At 39.9% G+C, this 20,030-nt stretch overlaps 1 protein-coding gene and 1 gene segment (V, D, J or C); one reads left to right on the top strand and one right to left on the bottom strand.

Annotated features, from left to right (window-relative positions):
- The window catches only part of LOC307047308 (Ig kappa chain V region Mem5-like), a 161,785-nt gene that overhangs the window by 117,891 nt on the left and 23,864 nt on the right, over positions 1 to 20,030 (top strand).
- On the bottom strand, positions 583 to 13,778 carry slc1a8b (solute carrier family 1 member 8b). The gene is made up of 10 exons (XM_079694211.1): positions 13,720 to 13,778; positions 10,916 to 11,131; positions 8,909 to 8,951; positions 8,604 to 8,817; positions 7,593 to 7,692; positions 5,408 to 5,641; positions 3,096 to 3,290; positions 2,275 to 2,409; positions 1,722 to 1,875; positions 583 to 1,361 (listed from the first exon to the last, which is right to left on the bottom strand). Exons 1-10 carry the CDS (start codon positions 13,761 to 13,763, stop codon positions 1,215 to 1,217), a joined length of 1,482 nt encoding a protein of 493 aa, XP_079550337.1. The 5' UTR covers positions 13,764 to 13,778; the 3' UTR covers positions 583 to 1,214.

Genomic DNA, 20,030 nt, shown 5'->3' on the forward strand with positions numbered 1-20,030 from the left:
TTTTCAGCAGTTTTAGCTTGAATTGCATAATCCATGCAAGTACATTTGTTGTAGGGGCAGTCTGAATAAACTGCGATCCGCCTTAATTTATAAGTGGGAATGGTGTATTTTACACCAGAGGAGGCGCACATATTTATTTGACAACGTATGTGGTCATACTTGTTACTTATTCAACTGTTTGACTGGATTTGTTTGTTTTCCTGGTTTTAAGGGCACTAAGTTGAAGTCCATTTAATGTCTTCTAACATTGGATCATTTCAATAAAAACATGGTGGCTTTTCAGAATTGAAAAAAAAGTCTGTCTAGAACCTTATTTCAAATGTGTTGGAAGTGGTTTTCTTAACCAAAGTATGCACAGTTGGACTTTTAACTGTATTTCCTGTTTCTCATCAGCATGCCCCCTCATTCAAGTGATTACCTTCTGAGACCAGATGGGGGAGACATGTCTCTCCTTTAACCGACTCTACCATCAACACTTGAGTACATGTTCTGCAGTATTTCAAAAGGTGTCATAGCTGCTTTCTCCGCACCTCATAAGAACACAACTTAAGACATTGGTTTGAAAGAAAGTGGAGAATGAAATGGTTTTGTGCTTCCGGTTTTATCAAAAAAACAACAGAAAATTAAAAGCATTGGTATAAAAAACACTTGATCTCACTAGGTCGATGTACATATTGTTTTACATTAATGTTGCTTTCAAATCTATATAATTACCATGTCTAACATAAAGGTTCACTTCAATGTCTTTATTTGCTGAGTTTTTGTTTACTTTCAAGTCTTTCGAGCTCTCAGAATTATTGTCAAAACTGAGATCATGTTAAGGCAACTTACAACCTTGATCAAACTTCATTAGGACAGGCCTACCGTGAATGTCTAACTGTTACTGACACTAACACCCATTAAATGTATGTTGTTGCAACCCAACATCCTGCCTACTGGTGCGTTAGGAGTGGTTAAGTTTAAAAATGACTTCGTACATTTCCTCCATTTCGAAACTGAATGGAAAAACACAGTATATCAAGTATTACAGTTTTTTTTTTCTTTTCGGCATGGCACAGGCAAAATCCATTAAAGCCGCTAAACCCTGACACCTCATTACTCAAACGTTGGTTTCATTCAGAAGAGAAACCGACCAGGATGTTGATGGTTCCTTTGATCCAAAGAGGTGAACTTCAGAAGGCAGTATCCCTGGCTGTCCGTGCTGTGAACGTGTGTCAGACGTGGCAGAGGTTGTAGCAGGCCAACGGTCTCTCCAGCACCGTCTCGCCCTCCACATCGTACACGTAGTCGCAGCGGTGTGAGAGCAGAGGAGCGTCAGACATCGCCACGCTCTGATTACCAAAGGAGATTATTGTGTCTCTCTGAGGAGAACAAGTCACACACAACACAGTTAGTTCACATGGTGGACGAAAGACATTTTGAAATACATGTTATTTACAATTTCAACATGAAAAAAGGTATATTGACTAAATCAGTTTAAAAGGAAAAAGTCAACCACACACAAAATCCTGATAGGCTCCTACAGGTGTCCATCTAGGACAGGGGGTCTAAACCTTTTTCACCGAGGGCCACATACAGAAAAATATATAAATATGCTGCTGCAATGCCAACATTTCCCAAATTGGGATCAATAAAGTACTTCTTATCTCCAAGTTGTCAGAGGTTTAAAAATCTTCACAAGCACTTGTTTTAACCTAAACTAATGTAAGTGTTCCTCTCACCCGGATGGAGCCGCCTCCATTGCTGGGATTAGGAGTGGGATCAGGGACAGCAACAGTCATAGCTGCTCTCTCAAAATCCTTCTTACATAAATGACACATAATCCCCGCAGCTAAGGCATCGCCGAGAACGTTGATCATCGTCCTGAACCGATCACTGAGAACGAGAGACAACAACAGTTTGCACATCGTCCCAAAATCATAATAATAATAATACACTTTATTTGTATAGCACCTGTCATGCACAAATCAGCCCAAAGTGCTTTACAGAACACATAACAACCATATTAAAATAATATTAACATAAATAAAGAACAAGATCAAACATCCAGTGAATTAAAGCTGACAAGAAATTAAAATAAGTTAAAGTAAAAGCAAAACATGGACAATGATGTACTAGTGACAATTGAAAGTTAACCCAAATGAAAAGCAATATTAAAACTATATGTTTTTAATTAGCTTTTAAACATTTCAAGAGAGTTTGCTGTTCCACTAAGAACATCTCCTTTAAGACCCGGTAGTGCTCTGTTTATATTCAGTTTGCATTAGTACTCACAGGACCCAATCAATGGCCACGATCAGCGAGATGTCGGCAGGCGGCAACCCCACAGAGGTCAAGACAATCACCATGGTAACCAGACCGGCTTGAGGTATCCCAGCCGCCCCGATACTGGCTGCTGTTGCCGTGATACTGAAGAGACAACAGTAGTGTGTAAGCAGCAGTGGTGTAAAGTGAAGTAAATTCACTCAACTTTATTTGTACTTGTACTTTACTTGAGTATTTCCATGTATTATAACTTTAAAACTTATTCTACACTACAATTCAGAGGTGAATATTATACTTTTTACTCCTCTACATTTATCTTAACACTCACAGTTACTTTGTGCATTTAAAAACATGCTGATGTGGTATAATGCAGTACTGCACTACTTATCTATGCAGTATTTCTAGTATCTAAATGTAGTCCACATCGACAAACCACACTGCTAAAATGCACTTACATGTATAAAAACAATGCTAATATGATAACCATAGTAATATAATACTGTGAAAATATCCATTCTGCATAATGAGTTCTTTTACTTTTGATATTTGAAGTACATTTTTGTTTATAATTATGCTGTACTCTGTACTGTTCTGTACTTTATATCATTCTCAAATGGGCCTTTGTGCAGAATGAGAACTTGTTGATACTTTTGTTCTTTTACTTAAGTTACATTTTGAAATCAGTTTTAGTCGAGTATTTTGAGTCCATGGTATTTGTACTTTAGTAAAGCATCTGAGTACTTCTTCCAGCACTGTGTGTAAGGGATTCAGATCTAATTAGTTCTCGACACAACCGATGGGACAATGATGAGCTCAGTGTTCCCTCTCACCTAATAGTGACCAGCTGGCCAAAGTCCAAGTCATACTCATTGACCTGAGCGATAAAGATGGCCGCCACTGCCTCGTACAGCGCCGTCCCGTCCATGTTGATGGTGGCTCCCACCGGCAGCACGAAGCGAGCGATCTGCCGGTCCACGCCACAGTTCTCCAGGAGACACTTCATGGTGATGGGCAATGTGGCAGAGCTGCAGAGAATCACAAACATACCATATGATACGATATACTTTACTGTCCCCGAAGGACATTTGTTCTGGACTCCGTCCTGCAGTTCCGCATACATGTACATATACACGCATAATAAACATTAAAATACATGCACATATCATCACTCATCACAAACACAATACACAGACGCATATACTGACAATGGCGACCTATTGCACAACCCTCATGGCCAACATTTAAAGTTCACCTATTATGAAAATCCACTTTTTCATGTCTCTTCTACATCAACATGTGTCCCCTCTTCTTCATGTCTCTTCTACATCAACATGTGTCCCCTCTTCTCCATGTCTCTTCTACATCAACATGTGTCCCCTCTTCTCCATGTCTCTTCTACATCAACATGTGTCCCCTCTTCTCCATGTCTCTTCTACAACAACATGTGTCCCCTCTTCTTCATGTCTCTTCTACATCAACATGTGTCCCCTCTTCTTCATGTCTCTTCTTCATCAACATGTGTCCCCTCTTCTCCATGTCTCTTCTACATCAACATGTGTCCCCTCTTCTTCATGTCTCTTCTTCATCAACATGTGTCCCCTCTTCTTCATGTCTCTTCTACATCAACATGTGTCCCCTCTTCTTCATGTCTCTTCTACATCAACATGTGTCCCCTCTTCTTGATGTCTCTTCTACATCAACATGTGTCCCCTCTTCTTCATGTCTCTTCTACATCAACATGTGTCCCCTCTTCTTCATGTCTCTTCTACATCAACATGTGTCCCCTCTTCTTCATGTCTCTTCTACATCAACATGTGTCCCCTCTTCTCCATGTCTCTTCTACATCAACATGTGTCGCCTCTTCTTCATGTCTCTTCTACATCAACATGTGTCCCCTCTTCTTGATGTCTCTTCTACATCAACATGTGTCCCCTCTTCTTCATGTCTCTTCTACATCAACATGTGTCCCCTCTTCTTCATGTCTCTTCTACATCAACATGTGTCCCCTCTTCTCCATGTCTCTTCTACATCAACATGTGTCCCCTCTTCTTCATGTCTCTTCTACATCAACATGTCTCCCCTCTGTGGAAAGAGACTCTGAAAGTTTCAGGAACAAAGATTCTCTCTCTTTTTGTCCTGATCCATTTCTATAAAAACCTGTCTGAAAATGAGCTGATCAGATTTTGGCCACTTTATGATTTATAAATCATATTTATGATTTTTTGTCTTGTGTAACCATTAGCCAATCAGCAACCAAGGTATCCCCCCCCTTATCACCTGAATCTCCTCCTAGAGCACCATTGAGTTCTTTTTAACCAAATCTCTCTCAGAGGGGGCGTGGGGAGGGGCTCCTTATTTTCATCTAAAGTAGCAGAAAGAGAATCAGCACTTTGGAAACAGGGCTGAAACAGAGGGGATTATGGGTAATGCTGCAATGATCTGTTTGGTGTTTGGAGCCAAACACTTCAGAGACATGTTTTTTATATATCTGAGACCTATAACATATTGATGAAAAACAGTAAATAGGGGGTCCTTTAAAGGACATCGGCAGGTGCTTATAGCGGTTCAGCTCTGGGAACCCTGAATCTTCCACCAGACGGTAGGAGATGGAATTCTGGGTGGAGTTTGTGAGTGGGATCAGACTTTTTTGTTTGTGCCTGTCTAATAATGGACTGCTCATATATGTTCTGGAGAGATGTTTTTTGACCCCCATAGTAGTACCAGGGAAGCGATCTGTGACTTTGACTCCACTGTCAAGTTACCATATGAGCAACCAGAACTTATGGTTGGTATTTGTTTGGGGCCCGTTTACTCAACTGTTAGGGAATGTTAATGTGTCAAACATGCTAAGAAATAACAATGGGAATCCATGAGAGCGATCTGGTTGAAAGGAAAAGTAAAGTAAACTGCTGTGACTATGTTCACTTTTTAGGATAATGTTGCTACTGCCCAATTTTTTTTTTTTTATTTAAAAAAAAAAAAGATTAATTTTATTTTTATTATACATTTCAATTACATTTTTTTTTAAAAATGATGTCCTGTCTTGTCTTTGCCTCTGTTTCCCCCATTTTGAATGTAAGTTTGTGTAAGGTATGGCGTGTCTTGTAACTATGTTGTTTAAAAGAAAGAAAAACAACCTTACCTGGATGACGTGGCCAGTGCAATGACGAGAGCCTGCAGCAGCCCTCTGATGTAGGCGAAGGGGTTTTTTCGGGTGAAGAAGAAGTAGAAGAGAGGCAGCAGGATGAGGCCGTGCACGAACAAACCGGAGAGCACCGTGATGAAGTACATGCCCAGCTTCTCCCCCAGGTGGGCCGGGTCTTGCATGTCCAGGATCTTCCCCGCCACGAGGAACACGATGCCGAAGGGGAAGTACCTGCAAGAAGGTGAGATTATAATTATGAAGCCAAAGTGCATTAAACTTCCATTGTTTGAAATGAGCAGCAGGGAGTTATTCCACTAGTTCCACAAAACAAGTCCAATTGTGTAAAAGCCTACGAGGAAATGATATCTCACCTGACTAATTACCTCAGTTTACTGAATACGTTTATGATCTCAATCGCTAATACTTTTACTTCCGCAATGTGCTCACTTACACGTTGTTATATTTTTGGTTACTTTATACTTCAACATTAACATTGTATATTATAAAATTAAATAAAAAGGCTACAGAAGGCCAAAGCAGGGGGCTATTCGTCTGGTGGTATAAAACTAAATTATTTCTCACTTATTACCTCAGAATACATTTAAAAAACTTTATGGCCTCAATGATCAGTTTCAAGTCCTCTTCAAAACATCATTTTCTTTAAATGATGATTCTATTAAGACTAAAATAGATGATAGTCAGGATCTTCTTTAGGCATGGCTACCTTGTGATTTAGTGGTTCCCAACCTTTTTTCCCAAGAGCCCCCGCAAATGACTCCTGTTGGAAGTTGCGCCCCGCCCCCCACACACACACAAGGGGGGGATGGGAGGGGGGGGAGGGGAATCTTCTCCAGAAAGCGGTAATTAAAGTTTAAAAGTCTCAGAAATGCTACAACTACTGTGACAAACTGGATGAATGTGAAGCATTTTGTTAAAGGAGGATGAAAGTGTAATTAAGGAGCACTATTGGAGTGACTTTGATGGTTATTGGACTCAGGATTCATTCATTTGGATTCCCGCTGTATGAAGAAATTAAAGGACGGCGCAAGTGGAAACAATTCACAAAGGGATTAAACTGTTTAAAACTCATGCTCAAAGTAAGCCGGATTTTGCCGATGTCTTTATGTGGATTAAAAAGTCGTACATAATCTACAAAATGGAGGAGACCGATCTGATCGGAGCAACTGTGACAAATAATCCAACTGGAACCGGCACGGACGATGACTATGTTTTAAAAATGCGCTTATCCAGACAAGTCTGGTTTGGACACTTTACGGGCAGAAGAAACATTTCTATTAAAGAAAGAATTATACATTTCTGTCTTTTTATGCCTTTAATAGCTACTAACTTGAATTTTTATTCAAATTAATTAATCAATTATTTGTTTTATATTATTGTAATGTAGAGACAAGGCTTTTAGTGACAATCATGTATTGCGTTACTGCGATCTTTGGGGCGCGCCCCCCAGGTTGCGAACCACTGTTGTGATTGACATGTTGCTTACACACTACACAGAGTAGGCTATGTATTTTCTATTTTCTATTTTTTAACGCTTTCACATTGCTTTTTCGGTTGATATAAGTTACTCTAATATCTCGGGAGCCTTATAATGTTGGCGTTTGCATGTCATTTATTTCACTTTGTGTCACGTCTGCTTCCAAAAAGCCAAGATGCCAAATTCGAGTTTTCAAAGCTTCTGTTCACAAACCAATGGGTGAATCAACGGTGGCTACGTCCACTTCTCAAATACCATCCATGGCAGAACCTCAAGATTAACACATCCCGCTTTTGCAACACGTATTATGTATGATCATGATATTTCCAATTCCCCTGTGCACAAAACCAGGCCATTAAGGAGATGTACAGTGACTTATAGTGCCTGACCCTATCAGACCCTTTCACTGACCGTGAGCCTTATCCTCCAGTATCAGCTCGCTAATTCTCTGAATGGGAGAAAGTGGACTCTCCAGCTCCTGTGAAAAACAGGAAGCACTTTTCCATGAACTGCGGTGAGACTTATTTTTAGACATAATCTGTTTGTCTTTACATTTACACGACACGTGTGTGTGTTTGTGTGTGTGTGTGTGTGTGTGTGTGTTTGTGTATGTGTGTGTCTGTGTGTGAGCGAGAGAGAGAAAGAGAGAAAAAGAAAGAGAGAGAGAAAGAAAGAGTACAGACGTACCACATCGCAGCGTTGATAATCTTCATGACGCACTCGTTGACGCACTGGCACACGTTGACCAACGGAGCTCCACGTTCTCCCATCTTCCCGAGCAGAAGACCTGACCCAACACAGCACAGTTGGTATCATTGTCTTACAATTTACCCCTAAAGAGGGTTTATAACTACATCGTTAGTGGTTCATAAATAATGAACCAATGCTTTATAGATCAGGTAAATGACCAACTCTGGCTGGTTGTCATGCCGACAATCGAAAATGTAAGTTAGTCCTTGACAGAACATCTTCTTCAGCACTGAACTGACTTAAGTAATAATATTTTTGGTTACTTTATACTTACTTCCAGATTAAGATTTGACATTAAATAATAAATACATTGACTGCTTTATACTTATTCTATAGTTTCTAGTGAGAAATTGTGTACCTTTTTATTTCACTTCATTAATCAAACAGCTGATATGACTAATTACATTCCATTTAAAGATTAAATGTGAAATAACAAAAAAACGAGTGCCCAAAGAAATACAAGTATCCAATGTTTCACAGAAATAGTATTTTGATTAGAAAATAAAGTAAAACTATATAGATCGTACAGCAACACTAACCCTCTTTGTCCGAAAAGGAGTGCACAATGTATATAAAGTTATTTAAACTTCAACTTCCCAGACCACATTAGCAAAAGGTTACTGAGATAGCATCTGGAAAAATATGATTATATAGGGGCCATTTGTCTGCATTATTAGTACATTTATTTTTTAAATCAAAATGAAAGAGCTAAATGTGTCGTAAACCACAGCCAAAGGGGTTTTCAAATCCTAACCAAAAGTTCCAATTGCTCATATTGTACTGAATGCAATAATGACTCATAACCAGGGGCGGACCGGCCATCGGGACGTTCGGGACGAATCCCGATGGGCCGGTACTGAAGTGGGCCGGTCGGACGATGTGGGCCGGTCGGATAAGTCACTAATAGAGATGTTTTCTGTGGTATTCTCAGCTGAGTGATTGTCTTACCCATGGTGGCGGAGAAGATGACGATCCCCAGCACGTTCATGCCCTTGCTTGTACTCGGGACGATTTTGTATTTGAGGTCTGGCGCAGGCGTGATCTCCAGAAAGACCGGGTGTCCGAGTTGAGGGTTGTGGTAGTCGGGCATGACATACACAAAGTTGGCCTGAGATTCTTTGACATCCGAGTTCTGTACAATAGGTACCAGGTCCGTTCGGTACTGGAGTTTGGATGAAACAACCACAGAGGATTGTTAACATGTGACATTGACGTTAAAGTACAACTCAAAATGTATCTTGTCCTCCACTCACCTGCTGAAAAGTGGCTTCAATGAGATTTGACGGGATCATGTTTCTATAAAAGATAATATACAGACAAATATATCACGTCATGTCTGTATTGGAATATACAGTATGGCTAGTGTATACTTCATTTCATTTGACAAACTATTATTAGATACAAATATATAATGAATCATCCCTCTTGATGTTGAATATCTATGATTGAGATATCAACACATTATGAATTTGAAATGGATACAGGAAGTGTTTGACTTTCATCATAATGCTTTAAGGGCAATTCAAACAAGGAGGCTTCATTAAAAATAATTACCAAATATACTAGGACATTTGAAATAACCTTTTATAGACTCAGAGACCGTTTCCTCCCACAGGCCATAAGAATGTTAAACACCTGCACTTTTGAAAGAACATCCAAAACATTCATCTGGTTGTAACTTACGTACATGGGGACAGCATCCTGAGCAGTATGTTTTTTAACAGCATACGTCAATGACACTGAACCCAGGAAGAAAGCTCGTCAAAGACGTAAGAGGACTGAAACGTACACCTGACCTTTGGCCCACAGCATCAGATACACACCAGCCACAGCTCACTAATAATACTCAGGTTTAAGAAGGAGGTATTAGTCGACCTTTGACTTGAATGGACATGCAGTAAGCCTGAGGACACACGCCAGACTGAAGTCTCTGTCTTACACAGCGTAACATGGCACAAGGACTTTCTGCGAAAATGCTGGATTAACAGATAAACACAATTAAGTGTCTCCCTATTCTTAGCCGACCTGCCTCGTAAGAGTTACACTGCACCTGTGTTACAAGGACATTGTTCTTCCTTCTTTATTAATTGAATGTCGAGAAGTCTCCCCATTTTCACAAAAAGGTCGAGATTCAGATAGTGATTGCTGTAATCAATTGTTATAATTTATTTCTAATTTGCTTCTATTTTATTTGTTTTCATTTAAATGTAATGTCCCAATAAACATCATTTTTAGATAGATATTATCGACATTATTGAGATTAGATTAGATATTTCGGGATCATTTCAAAATTTCTGGCTTCACATTGTTTTGTTGCGAGTGCTTTATTTTCAGCTACCATGATTCGAAACGGATCCTTTTATATTTTGTGATTAGGGAGCTTCCTGTTCGTGAGGAAGCGAAGCGTCGGAACTGGCTCTGTATTGGATTTAATTGATCTGTACTGGTTTCGCAAATCATCATTCTAGAAGACAAAACTAACAAAATGGAGTGGAAAATCTAGATTTTCCTGTAAAGCCCCTTGCCAAGAGGGGGATTATGTCCGTCTAATCTAATAGATGAAGTGAAGGTGGGCAATAGGTTTCCAGCCTTCACATCTTCTCCAAAAATAGCAGAGACCCCAAGTATGTCACTCTGTTCTCTATGTTTCGGAAATCAGTTTAGGAACACGCAACAAATGGGAGGAAATGTTTTTGACAGATTGCTGCACAGTCCTACAATCTGCTCTCATGAAATGCTAACGAGGAAAGAACATATTCGAAGAGACGTTCTTACATTTTTAGCCACGCTAGCAGCCGGTTAGTCTTTAGGGTCTTTAATGTGGACCAGACTGAGATACCTCAACACCTATTTGATGGATTGCCATAAGTATTGTGCACATATTCATAGTGCTAACAGGATGACTTTTAATTATTTTTGCATCAAAGTTTATGTAGAGAGTTTATTTTCCACTGTTACCTTTTCATTGTGAGCACGTTAGCATGCTGACGTTAGCATGCTGGCGTTAGCATTCAGCTCATAACATTTGATGTGTCTAAATACAGCCTCACTGATTTCCTCACATGCCTGTAAGATGTTGTTCCTAATAGAAGAGCCATATTAAATCATGTCAGAGGTCAGGTACAGAGCAGCATGCAGAGCGGGTAGGGAATCGTGGATTAAAGGCACATACGTCAGTAAGGTCAATGTTTTCGAATGACAGCATTTCCAGCACAATGTTCAATTGGTCAAAAAGAGAGATTATGTCTTTAAATCTTTACCTGATGAGGTCCAGCAGAGCATCAGCAGAAGTCATAACAGGCCCTGAATGTGAATGGTGGCCATCTTTCTCTGTGCCCGTGCCCGGGTGAATGACGAGGACTAGCACGATGCCGACGATGACGGCGATGAAGGTCGTCCACAGGTAGTAGGTGATGGTCAGGAAACCCAGCCGACCGCTGGCCTTGGTGTCCATGGCTGACAGGCCGGACATAAGACTGGGTAGTAAAACAGAATGTCTCTTAGCAACATAAAACTGTGAAGCGCTTATTTCTCTTAAAGGTCCCCTATTGTACTGTTTTTCATCGATATATTATAGGTCTCAGATATATACAATTAGGGTGGTTCTTAAAATTGAAAGTCAGAAAGTCTAAGCTCCAACCCCCAGAGTTAATTATATTAGTCAAGAAAACTCTCCTGGTGAATCTCAAAATCTGATCAGCTCATTTTCAGACAGGTTTTTATAGAAATGGATCGGGACAAAAAGAGAGAATCTTTGTTCCTGAAACTTTCAGAATCTCTTTCCACAGAGGGGACACATGTTGATGTAGAAGAGACATGAAGAAGAGGGGACACATGTTGATGTAGAGGAGACATGAAGAAGAGGGGACACATGTTGATGTAGAAGAGACATGGAGAAGAGGGGACACATGTTGATGTAGAAGAGACATGAAGAAGAGGGGACACATGCTGATGTAGAAGAGACATGAAGAAGAGGGGACACATGTTGATGTAGAAGAGACATGAAGAAGAGGGGACACATGGTGATGTAGAAGAGACATGAAGAAGAGGGGACACATGCTGATGTAGAAGAGACATGAAGAAGAGGGGACACATGTTGATGTAGAAGAGACATGAAGAAGAGGGGACACATGCTGATGTAGAAGAGACATGAAGAAGAGGGACACATGCTGATGTAGAAGAGACATGAAGAAGAGGGGACACATGTTGATGTAGAAGAGACATGAAGAAGAGGGGACACATGCTGATGTAGAAGAGACATGAAGAAGAGGGGACACATGGTGATGTAGAAGAGACATGGAGAAGAGGGGACACATGTTGATGTAGAAGAGACATGGAGAAGAGGGGACACATATTGATGCAGAAGAGACATGAAGAAGAGGGGACACATGTTGATGTAGAAGAGACATGGAGAAGAGGGGACACATGCTGATGTAGAAGAGACATGAAGAAGAGGGGACACATGCTGATGTAGAAGAGACATGAAGAAGAGGGGACACATGTTGATGTAGAAAAGACATGAAGAAGAGGAGACACATGCTGATGTAGAAGAGACATGGAGAAGAGGGGACACATGCTGATGTAGAAGAGACATGAAGAAGAGGGGACACATGGTGATGTAGAAGAGACATGGAGAAGAGGGGACACATGGTGATGTAGAAGAGACATGAAGAAGAGGATTTTGCATAATAGGTGACCTTTAACTCAATTTAAAACTATGAATGTATAGTGTTGTATGAATTTGGTTTGTCTTCAGATTTTCAAAAACAGTGAATGGATGAGTGTGTTTATATTTATCTGTGTATCGTTGCAATAGAAAATGACATGATCAATACATTTGATGACTGAAAGTATTCAACATTTGCTGGTTGAAGGGTCACAAAGGTTTGATTTGTATCTCTCAAGGTGGTCCCTGTATGTAAGTGTGGTTCTTGTTGATGCGCGAGGTCAACCAAAACACATTCGTCAGCTGGTAAAAATGTCTTGGAACTTGATATTTTGCATATTTTCTTAAGGTACGATGAGTAGCATTTCTCTAAAAAGCTATAATAAATAATCCCTCGCTATCATCACTTATCACCGACTGGAAGTGAGTGGCAGAGTCTGCAGTGAACCTGCTTTCTAGCTGTGTCTTTTTATGTTATATTCGGACGTTTCTTGGCGCTAACCTCGATAAAAAAGCAACACGGGGGCCAGTTCATAGCCACGTGACGTTAGTGCACAGTCCCGAAGAAACGTAAATATAGCGAGGTGAATACAGCAAACTGATTTCACCTGGTGAACCCTTATTTAGTCGGAGAAAAGGGGCCAACTGTGTTGTTTCCTGCTCATTTAGTGACTGGTTGTTATTCATAATAATAAATTATATTTATATAGCGCTTTTCTACAACTCAAAGACGCGTTACAGTATGAGGGAGGGTAGACCAACAAGGACAGGCAACACAATAAAATAAACAGAAAAGGCAGTCAAGAGGAAGTTGATTGAGACGGGGGGAGGCGGGCTTATGGGTAGACAGAGTTGAAGAGATGGACTTTGAGGCGGGACTGAAAGACTGTGCTATGCTAATAGTGCATATTTTCTTATTTTGCAGTATTATGCTTTAATGATACTCGTTGTTTTTGTTTAACATGGTTTCGCTTTTTAGGTTCAGCTTAGATGTAGACATTTTGGGAATTGTGGATTTCTTAAAACAAATGTTATTTATTTGAATTGAACAGAGATCTTTTCCAGTTATACTTACTGTATATACATCTCTTTTTTTTCTTAAAGAACAGAACTACAGGTACAAACATCACTATTCCAATTATTATTAAACAAAACAATACATACAATAAAGTGTAGATATAACCGAGCGTTTCTTTTTAGAACATTTCAAAATATTACTTATGAAAAGTGGTTTATCTTTATTCTACAGATGCAATAATAAAAAGAGTGTTTAGCCGTTAAAATGCAATTTCACAATTAGTTAGACAAGTTTAACGTACCACCTTTAATGCACTGCAGCCGTTTGCAGTCATATTTGACCTGAGTGAGGACCTACACACAGGGGAAGACTTTTCTTACCTGGAGGTGATGAGCGGCAGAATCAACATCTTTAACATCCTCATCAGGAGTTCTCCGGGGAAGGAAAAGTAGATCTTAGCCTGTGTGAGAGAGAAACACCTGTAGCAAACCACATTTCTAAAACAGCAAGGACCATATCACTTTAATTTACATTGAAATCAATCACCAGGAGTTCAACTCATATGTTAAGATCTGTTCAAAGACTCAATAATGGTTCATAATAACATGCTTAGAAATCTCAGAGCAGCTGTTCCTTTGTTACAATTTGTTGTGTATGTTTCACATATTTGTCTTTTGCTCAGAATAATTCAATGCTGTGTGTTTTGCCAGCTCCCACAGTGACAGTGACGAGCAGACTGGACACTAATCATTCATGTCTTTGCCAAAACACATAAGCTTTTAGATCAGCTTACATAACACAATGTTCCGATCACATGTAGCTTTGAAACAGACATTTAAACATTTCTACATGATCTGATGAGAGAAATGAAATCATAAATAGAAAACATTCTTTAAAACTGCATAACTGTTTTTTGAGGCCATTAGTAAAAAATAGAGAATGCAATTCCTGAAGAAATTGCTAGTGGGAATGCTTTGTGCTGAAAAGCTGACGCTGAATTGCTATGCTGAAATGTAATGTGTAAGAAGAAAGTGAAGAATTTAGATTGAAATGATACATGAACACAGGGGGCTTGAATGTGTGATGAGAGAAGAAAGTAAAAAGGCTTGGAAAAGCAGCAGAATATTTGAACTGCAAACTATTGAACTAACTTGATGGCGAATTATCTGTCACCATGGCAATGGTATTTGATGACACCCCATAATATGCTTAGATATGTTGATGGCTGCATCGTGAATAGGGTTGCAAAATTCGGGGAATTTTTCCATTCGGGGAAACTTTCCATGGGAATCAACGGGAATAAACGGGAATAAACATTTTCTAAATTGAAGGTTGGCTCTTCATATGGAACTTAAATATAGTTGGGGAAAGTATATTTCAGCATAATCTTGACTAAAACAAACAGATGCCATTCAAGTACACTTGAATATCCATGCCATAGCACACTGCTTACTGCATGGCTATTGAGACCACACAAAGGTTCGCAACAGGCTCACAATGTGAGAGTGGAAAAACGGGTTGGCATTCGGGCAAACCTAAGGCTCTTTGAGCCTAACACAGAGCCATCCTCAACAAAGCTGGACAGTGACGCTGAAGAGGAAGACTCAGAGTGTGATGTTGATAAGGCCCATTGACTGAAAGGGTTTAAACATGCAGAGGATTGCTTGAAGGAAGATTTGCATGTTTAATGGGACTTTTTGGACGGAGAAGGGCTCTTTTCATTTAACATTTTGAATGGGACTTTTTGGATGGGGGGTGCATTTTTGTTCATTTTTTAATGAGTGGGGTTGGGGGGGATGAGTAATATTTAACTCAACATTCCTGTTTTCGTTCTTCAATTAAACAAATAATTGTTCAAAAAAATAATTAAAACTTTTTCTGTTCTACTAAAAAAATCTAAAGAAATCTGTTGAAATTTCATGTTTTTTGTTTAATTTTGCATCGAATATTTATAAAATTCCCCAGCTTAACTTCCCATGGAAACTTTCCGGAAATGTACCAGAAATGTTCCGCCCCTTTGCAACTCGAATCGTTACCAAACCTGTGAAGTTTTGGGCTGTTTGGAGCATTTTCACTGAAGTTATGATAACACCGTGTTTCATGGCGAGCATTGTGTTGCCATGGCAACGGCATTTGAAGAAATCTCAAAACTGTCTCGGCTGGACTTTTAGCACACGTGAAGTTTTAGCACTTTTTTACAATTTTCATAGGAGTTATAGCAATATCGTGTTTTATTGCACCACCATTAACTGTCATCTGAAGTCTGGTGGTGTTTTGACCATTTTTATATCAGTTACGACAAAGTCATGTTTTTTGGCGAGGGATGCGTTTCCATGGAAACAGCCTATAGTGAGATCTCAGATTTGGCGTAGAGATGTTGAGGCATGGACCAGTGTTATACAAGCGAAGTTTGGGGACGATCGGACATTGGAGTTACAGCGACATCGTGTTTCATGGCGAGGGATGCGTTTCCATGGAAACGGCATATGATGACATCCCATAATTGACGTAGAGCTGTTGAGGGCCGGACCATTAACCATTATCTGAAGTCTGGTGCTGTTTTAGACCATTTGCATAGGTACCACGACAACATCGTCTTTTATGGCGAGGGATAAGTTTCCATGGTGAGATCTCAGATTTAGCGTAGAGCTGTTGAGGCATGGACCAGTGTTATACAAGTGAAGTTTGGGGGACGATCGCACCGTGTCCATTGGAGTTACAGCGACATCTTGTTTCATGGCGAGGGATGCGTTTCCATGGAAACGGCATATGATGACATCCCATAATTGAAGTAGAGCTGTTGAGGGCCGGACCATTAACCATTATCTGAAGTCTGCTGCTCTGAGCATGTCAGCTGGAGTTATGACATCATCGTGTTCCATGACACAGGTGTTTATATTTGAGCTAACGACGTGTCCAGAGATCAAAGGTTTCCACTTCATGCCCTCAAGAGGCATTTTGTCTAATTATTTTGCTTAATCTTTTTGAATTTTTCAAGCTACGAGATGTTTTCCTACGTTTCTCATGAAAGATTATGTCTCAGGAATGTAGGGTTTGGGAATTATGGCAGGTTTAAAAGAAAATATGAAGACACAATTAAATCTGTCCTCCACTCTAGCTGTGACATCACACACTCTAAAATCTGAAGAAGGCCTCTTTACCAAGGTCTGAACAATGTTTAATATTTCTACAAGTATAAATCAGATTTAAAAGTTGTTTAACACGAATAATGTCAGAAAGATGTGTAACATGTTGAAGTTGGCATGAGGTTTCTGAGTGAAAGTATGAAGGAGCAGTTAGCAGTTGAAGTCGCATGAAGATTTTTCAAGTCTGAAGAGTTTCTCCATTGGCTTCCATGTTAAACATTTGATGAATTATGGGATGCATCTCTGGAATTATTAAGGTTATGAATGAGAAAAGTAATAGCTATCGATTCCCGACCGAGCTGAACGTTTTGATGTTTGAACGGAGTTTCTGCGATGTGGAATGTGGGAGAAGAAGAGGCGCAAAATAACCCAGCGGAATAATAAAGAAATTCGTGCGTAGCATAACAGATAGTTGGAATGCTGATACAGCATTCCAACTATTGCTGTAAGCAATTTGCACATTTACACATCAAACAGTTATTGATTAATTAGTTTTGATCACTACATGATGAATTCAAGTCCAATATGAACTCTCTTTTAGCTCTGTTTTGGTCTCCACCACCAACCAGTTAACCAGTTAGCTGTTAACATTTAACAGCTAACAATTTAGCTGTTAAATATTCTGGTTTGTTTATCAGCTATAGTTTACAAATATTGCAACACTTCACAAATACTCAGTGCTCAGGCGAACCAATGTGGATCTAAATCTATTTATTATTGCATCTTTAACTATATGCAATTCTTCAACACCTTCCCTGTTATACCTGCTGTTCTGCGTCTATCTGCTTTCACTCACGCTCTCACATAACATGCTTTCAAAAGATAAGTGAGCCGAGCAGACTGTTGCTTCACACCCTGAATGTTGAGTGATACAACCATCGCACCATATTATACCAAGGTAATGATATGCAATGGCAGTCAGAGAGATCCACCGCCTAATTTCTATTTATCTATTTATCTATTTATCCATACCTGTGTGGACAGGTTATACGTCCTGAGGACAAATCCAAGCACGCAGCCCGTCACTACGGCGAACACAGAGAGGGTCAGAAGGCCATTCCTCTTGCAGTAGTCCTTCACATACACCCTGAGTTTAGCTGAAACAATTGCTTTCAGACATTTTTTCAACCATTCCATCATCTTTCAGGCTCGGCCCGTAACCCAGCAGGCCCTCGCCTCCACCCTCAGTGACAGCAGGTATCCGAATTCCCTGATGGAGTGAGGTAGATCAATATGTAACCCACAGGATCTGAGGCGGAGGACAACCAGGGGGATCTGATCAAATGTGGATCCTGTCTCACTCTGGGGAGCTCATCCAGACTGAGAGAGGAAGTGTTAACTGACTCATTCGTGGCGAAGCTTTGCCTAAATGGATTATCCCTATCCCATGCCAACAGAAGCTCCTCTACTGCGACGCAGGCTTATACAATGGGCTCAGCACTGTTAAGCTTCCACACTTATTAGTCATTATGAGTTATTACTACCCGCCTACCCGTTATTACTACCCGCCCACCACCCCAATCATTAAGCAGTCACTTGCATTCATCTGGACACAAGGGCACAGCAACACAAACTTTTGCTAAACAATTGTTTTACTTCCACCAACAAAAGTATGCTTTGGGTTCATTACACCTCCAAGCATGTTTTAATGTAGGCCTATTAAAGAAAAAAGAAAAAACGTAGCAATGTTGAACCAGCTTTTTTTTAAACATGGAATTCCCGCTTAAAAAGGAAAAACTCCAAAAGCATTTCTTTTTATTTCTAGCTTAACAATGAGACATTGTGGATTGCCCCGCCAAACGCTAACTTTTGATTCATTAAAGAAAACAGCAGAGATTCAGCCTCTTAACTTCCACTCGATTAGGAGTCTGTTGGGCAGTAAAATCACATTAATGCAATTGGCTTTATTTCAAGCATCAGCAGAATTGTAAAACACCTTTCTAGAGCCAAACTTAAGTATGCCAAGTGCCAAGTCAGCATATAGGTTAGACATTGTAGGGACAAAAGCATGTTTTCAATGCAAACATGGTCTACATATTTGCTCTTATATCAGCAGAATCAAATCTCTAAAAGGTGGAATCAGATGTATTAATGAGTGGCAGTAAAAGATAGGAATCGTAGAATAAGGAAGATATAACACTGTGGGATATAATTTCACAGAAATCATGTCATGCCATTGTTATAAACTGCCCTATTTATGTCTGTCTCCTCTGGCGTGTTGTTTGCATGTCATGTTAAATCTGTGTGTGCACAGCGTTCCTGCTGACCTGGGAACAGATCCAAGAGTTTTCTCTGTTAGACAATGTCTGCCTACGTCACCTGAAACTGATCCAATAACATTAATCCTTGACTTGAACAATAGGGGGTTGCTGAAACTAATTCATTTACGGGAAAGTTTGGGCGTTCAGTCGTTCAGTTAAAGAGGCCCTGTTCTGCTTATTTTCAGGTTTCAAAATAATATTTAGTGTCTCTACTGTGACATGTCTCCATGCTTTAATGTTCAAAAAGCTCTTTATTTTTCTCATACTGCATGTGCTGCATCACCTCTTTTCACCCTCTGTCTGAAACCACAGCCCAGTCTGCTCTGATTGGTTAGCTGTCCGGCTCCGTTGTGATTGGTCAACCACTTAGAGATGTCCCGCCCCTTAGCCTATCACGTACAATGTGTTGGAGCCCCTGCCAACAGAAGTGCAAGTGTTACATTGTGATGTGACTTAGAGGGCCACTTCAAACCAGTCAGATTTTTCCACATTCGTAAATTACATGCCAGTGTTTTCTCTTTTTATTTAGCGATTTGTTTTTGCATGTTTAACTGGGAATGTTTTCATGTTCGCTGATTGGATGTTTTAGTTGCAATGCACGTTGGGAAGCGATGTGAAATCCGAAAACATTTAAAAAATGATACTTTATTCCGAGTTTACTTGCTTTTCTCTTTGGAGGTCATCACATAACGGCATTGTAATACACGGTTCGGCTGCATTAAATATTACACATCTGCCGTAGTTCTCTATTGATAGAGCCCTGATGAGAAGACTTCTGGACAAACTTGAAGAACTGCCGCCGAAACTGAAACATGGCCTTTTTTTCTCCACACATAGCGTTGTGTGTTCCTTCCAAACAACTCAACTTTGGTTTCATCTGTCCACAGAATATTTTGCCAGTAGTGCTGTGGAACATCCAGGTGCTCTTTTGCAAACTTCAAACGTGCAGCATTGTTTTTTCTGGACAGCAGTTTCTTCCTCCATTTTAAATCTGTATTCAAATGTAGTTCCCTCTTTCTGCAATGTATCAACAACTACACACACATTTCTATCAGTATTTCTCTGTGTTGTGGTTGACATGATGATGACTGTTAGGAGTTAAGGGGAGAGGCTGAGCATCACCATGAAATGTGCAAATTGACATAAAAATGAATAAAAGGGGAAAAAATGCTCCATGTTTTTTAGGCTGTAAACTTTAACTGTTATGTAAGCCAACTAGACAGACAGTTTATCACACTTCCTCCTGTACATTATCAGATAAAATGCATCACATACTTGAATGAA

Source organism: Notothenia rossii (genome assembly GCF_949606895.1).
Source record: "Notothenia rossii genome assembly, chromosome: 7".
Classification (NCBI taxonomy): domain Eukaryota; kingdom Metazoa; phylum Chordata; class Actinopteri; order Perciformes; family Nototheniidae; genus Notothenia; species Notothenia rossii.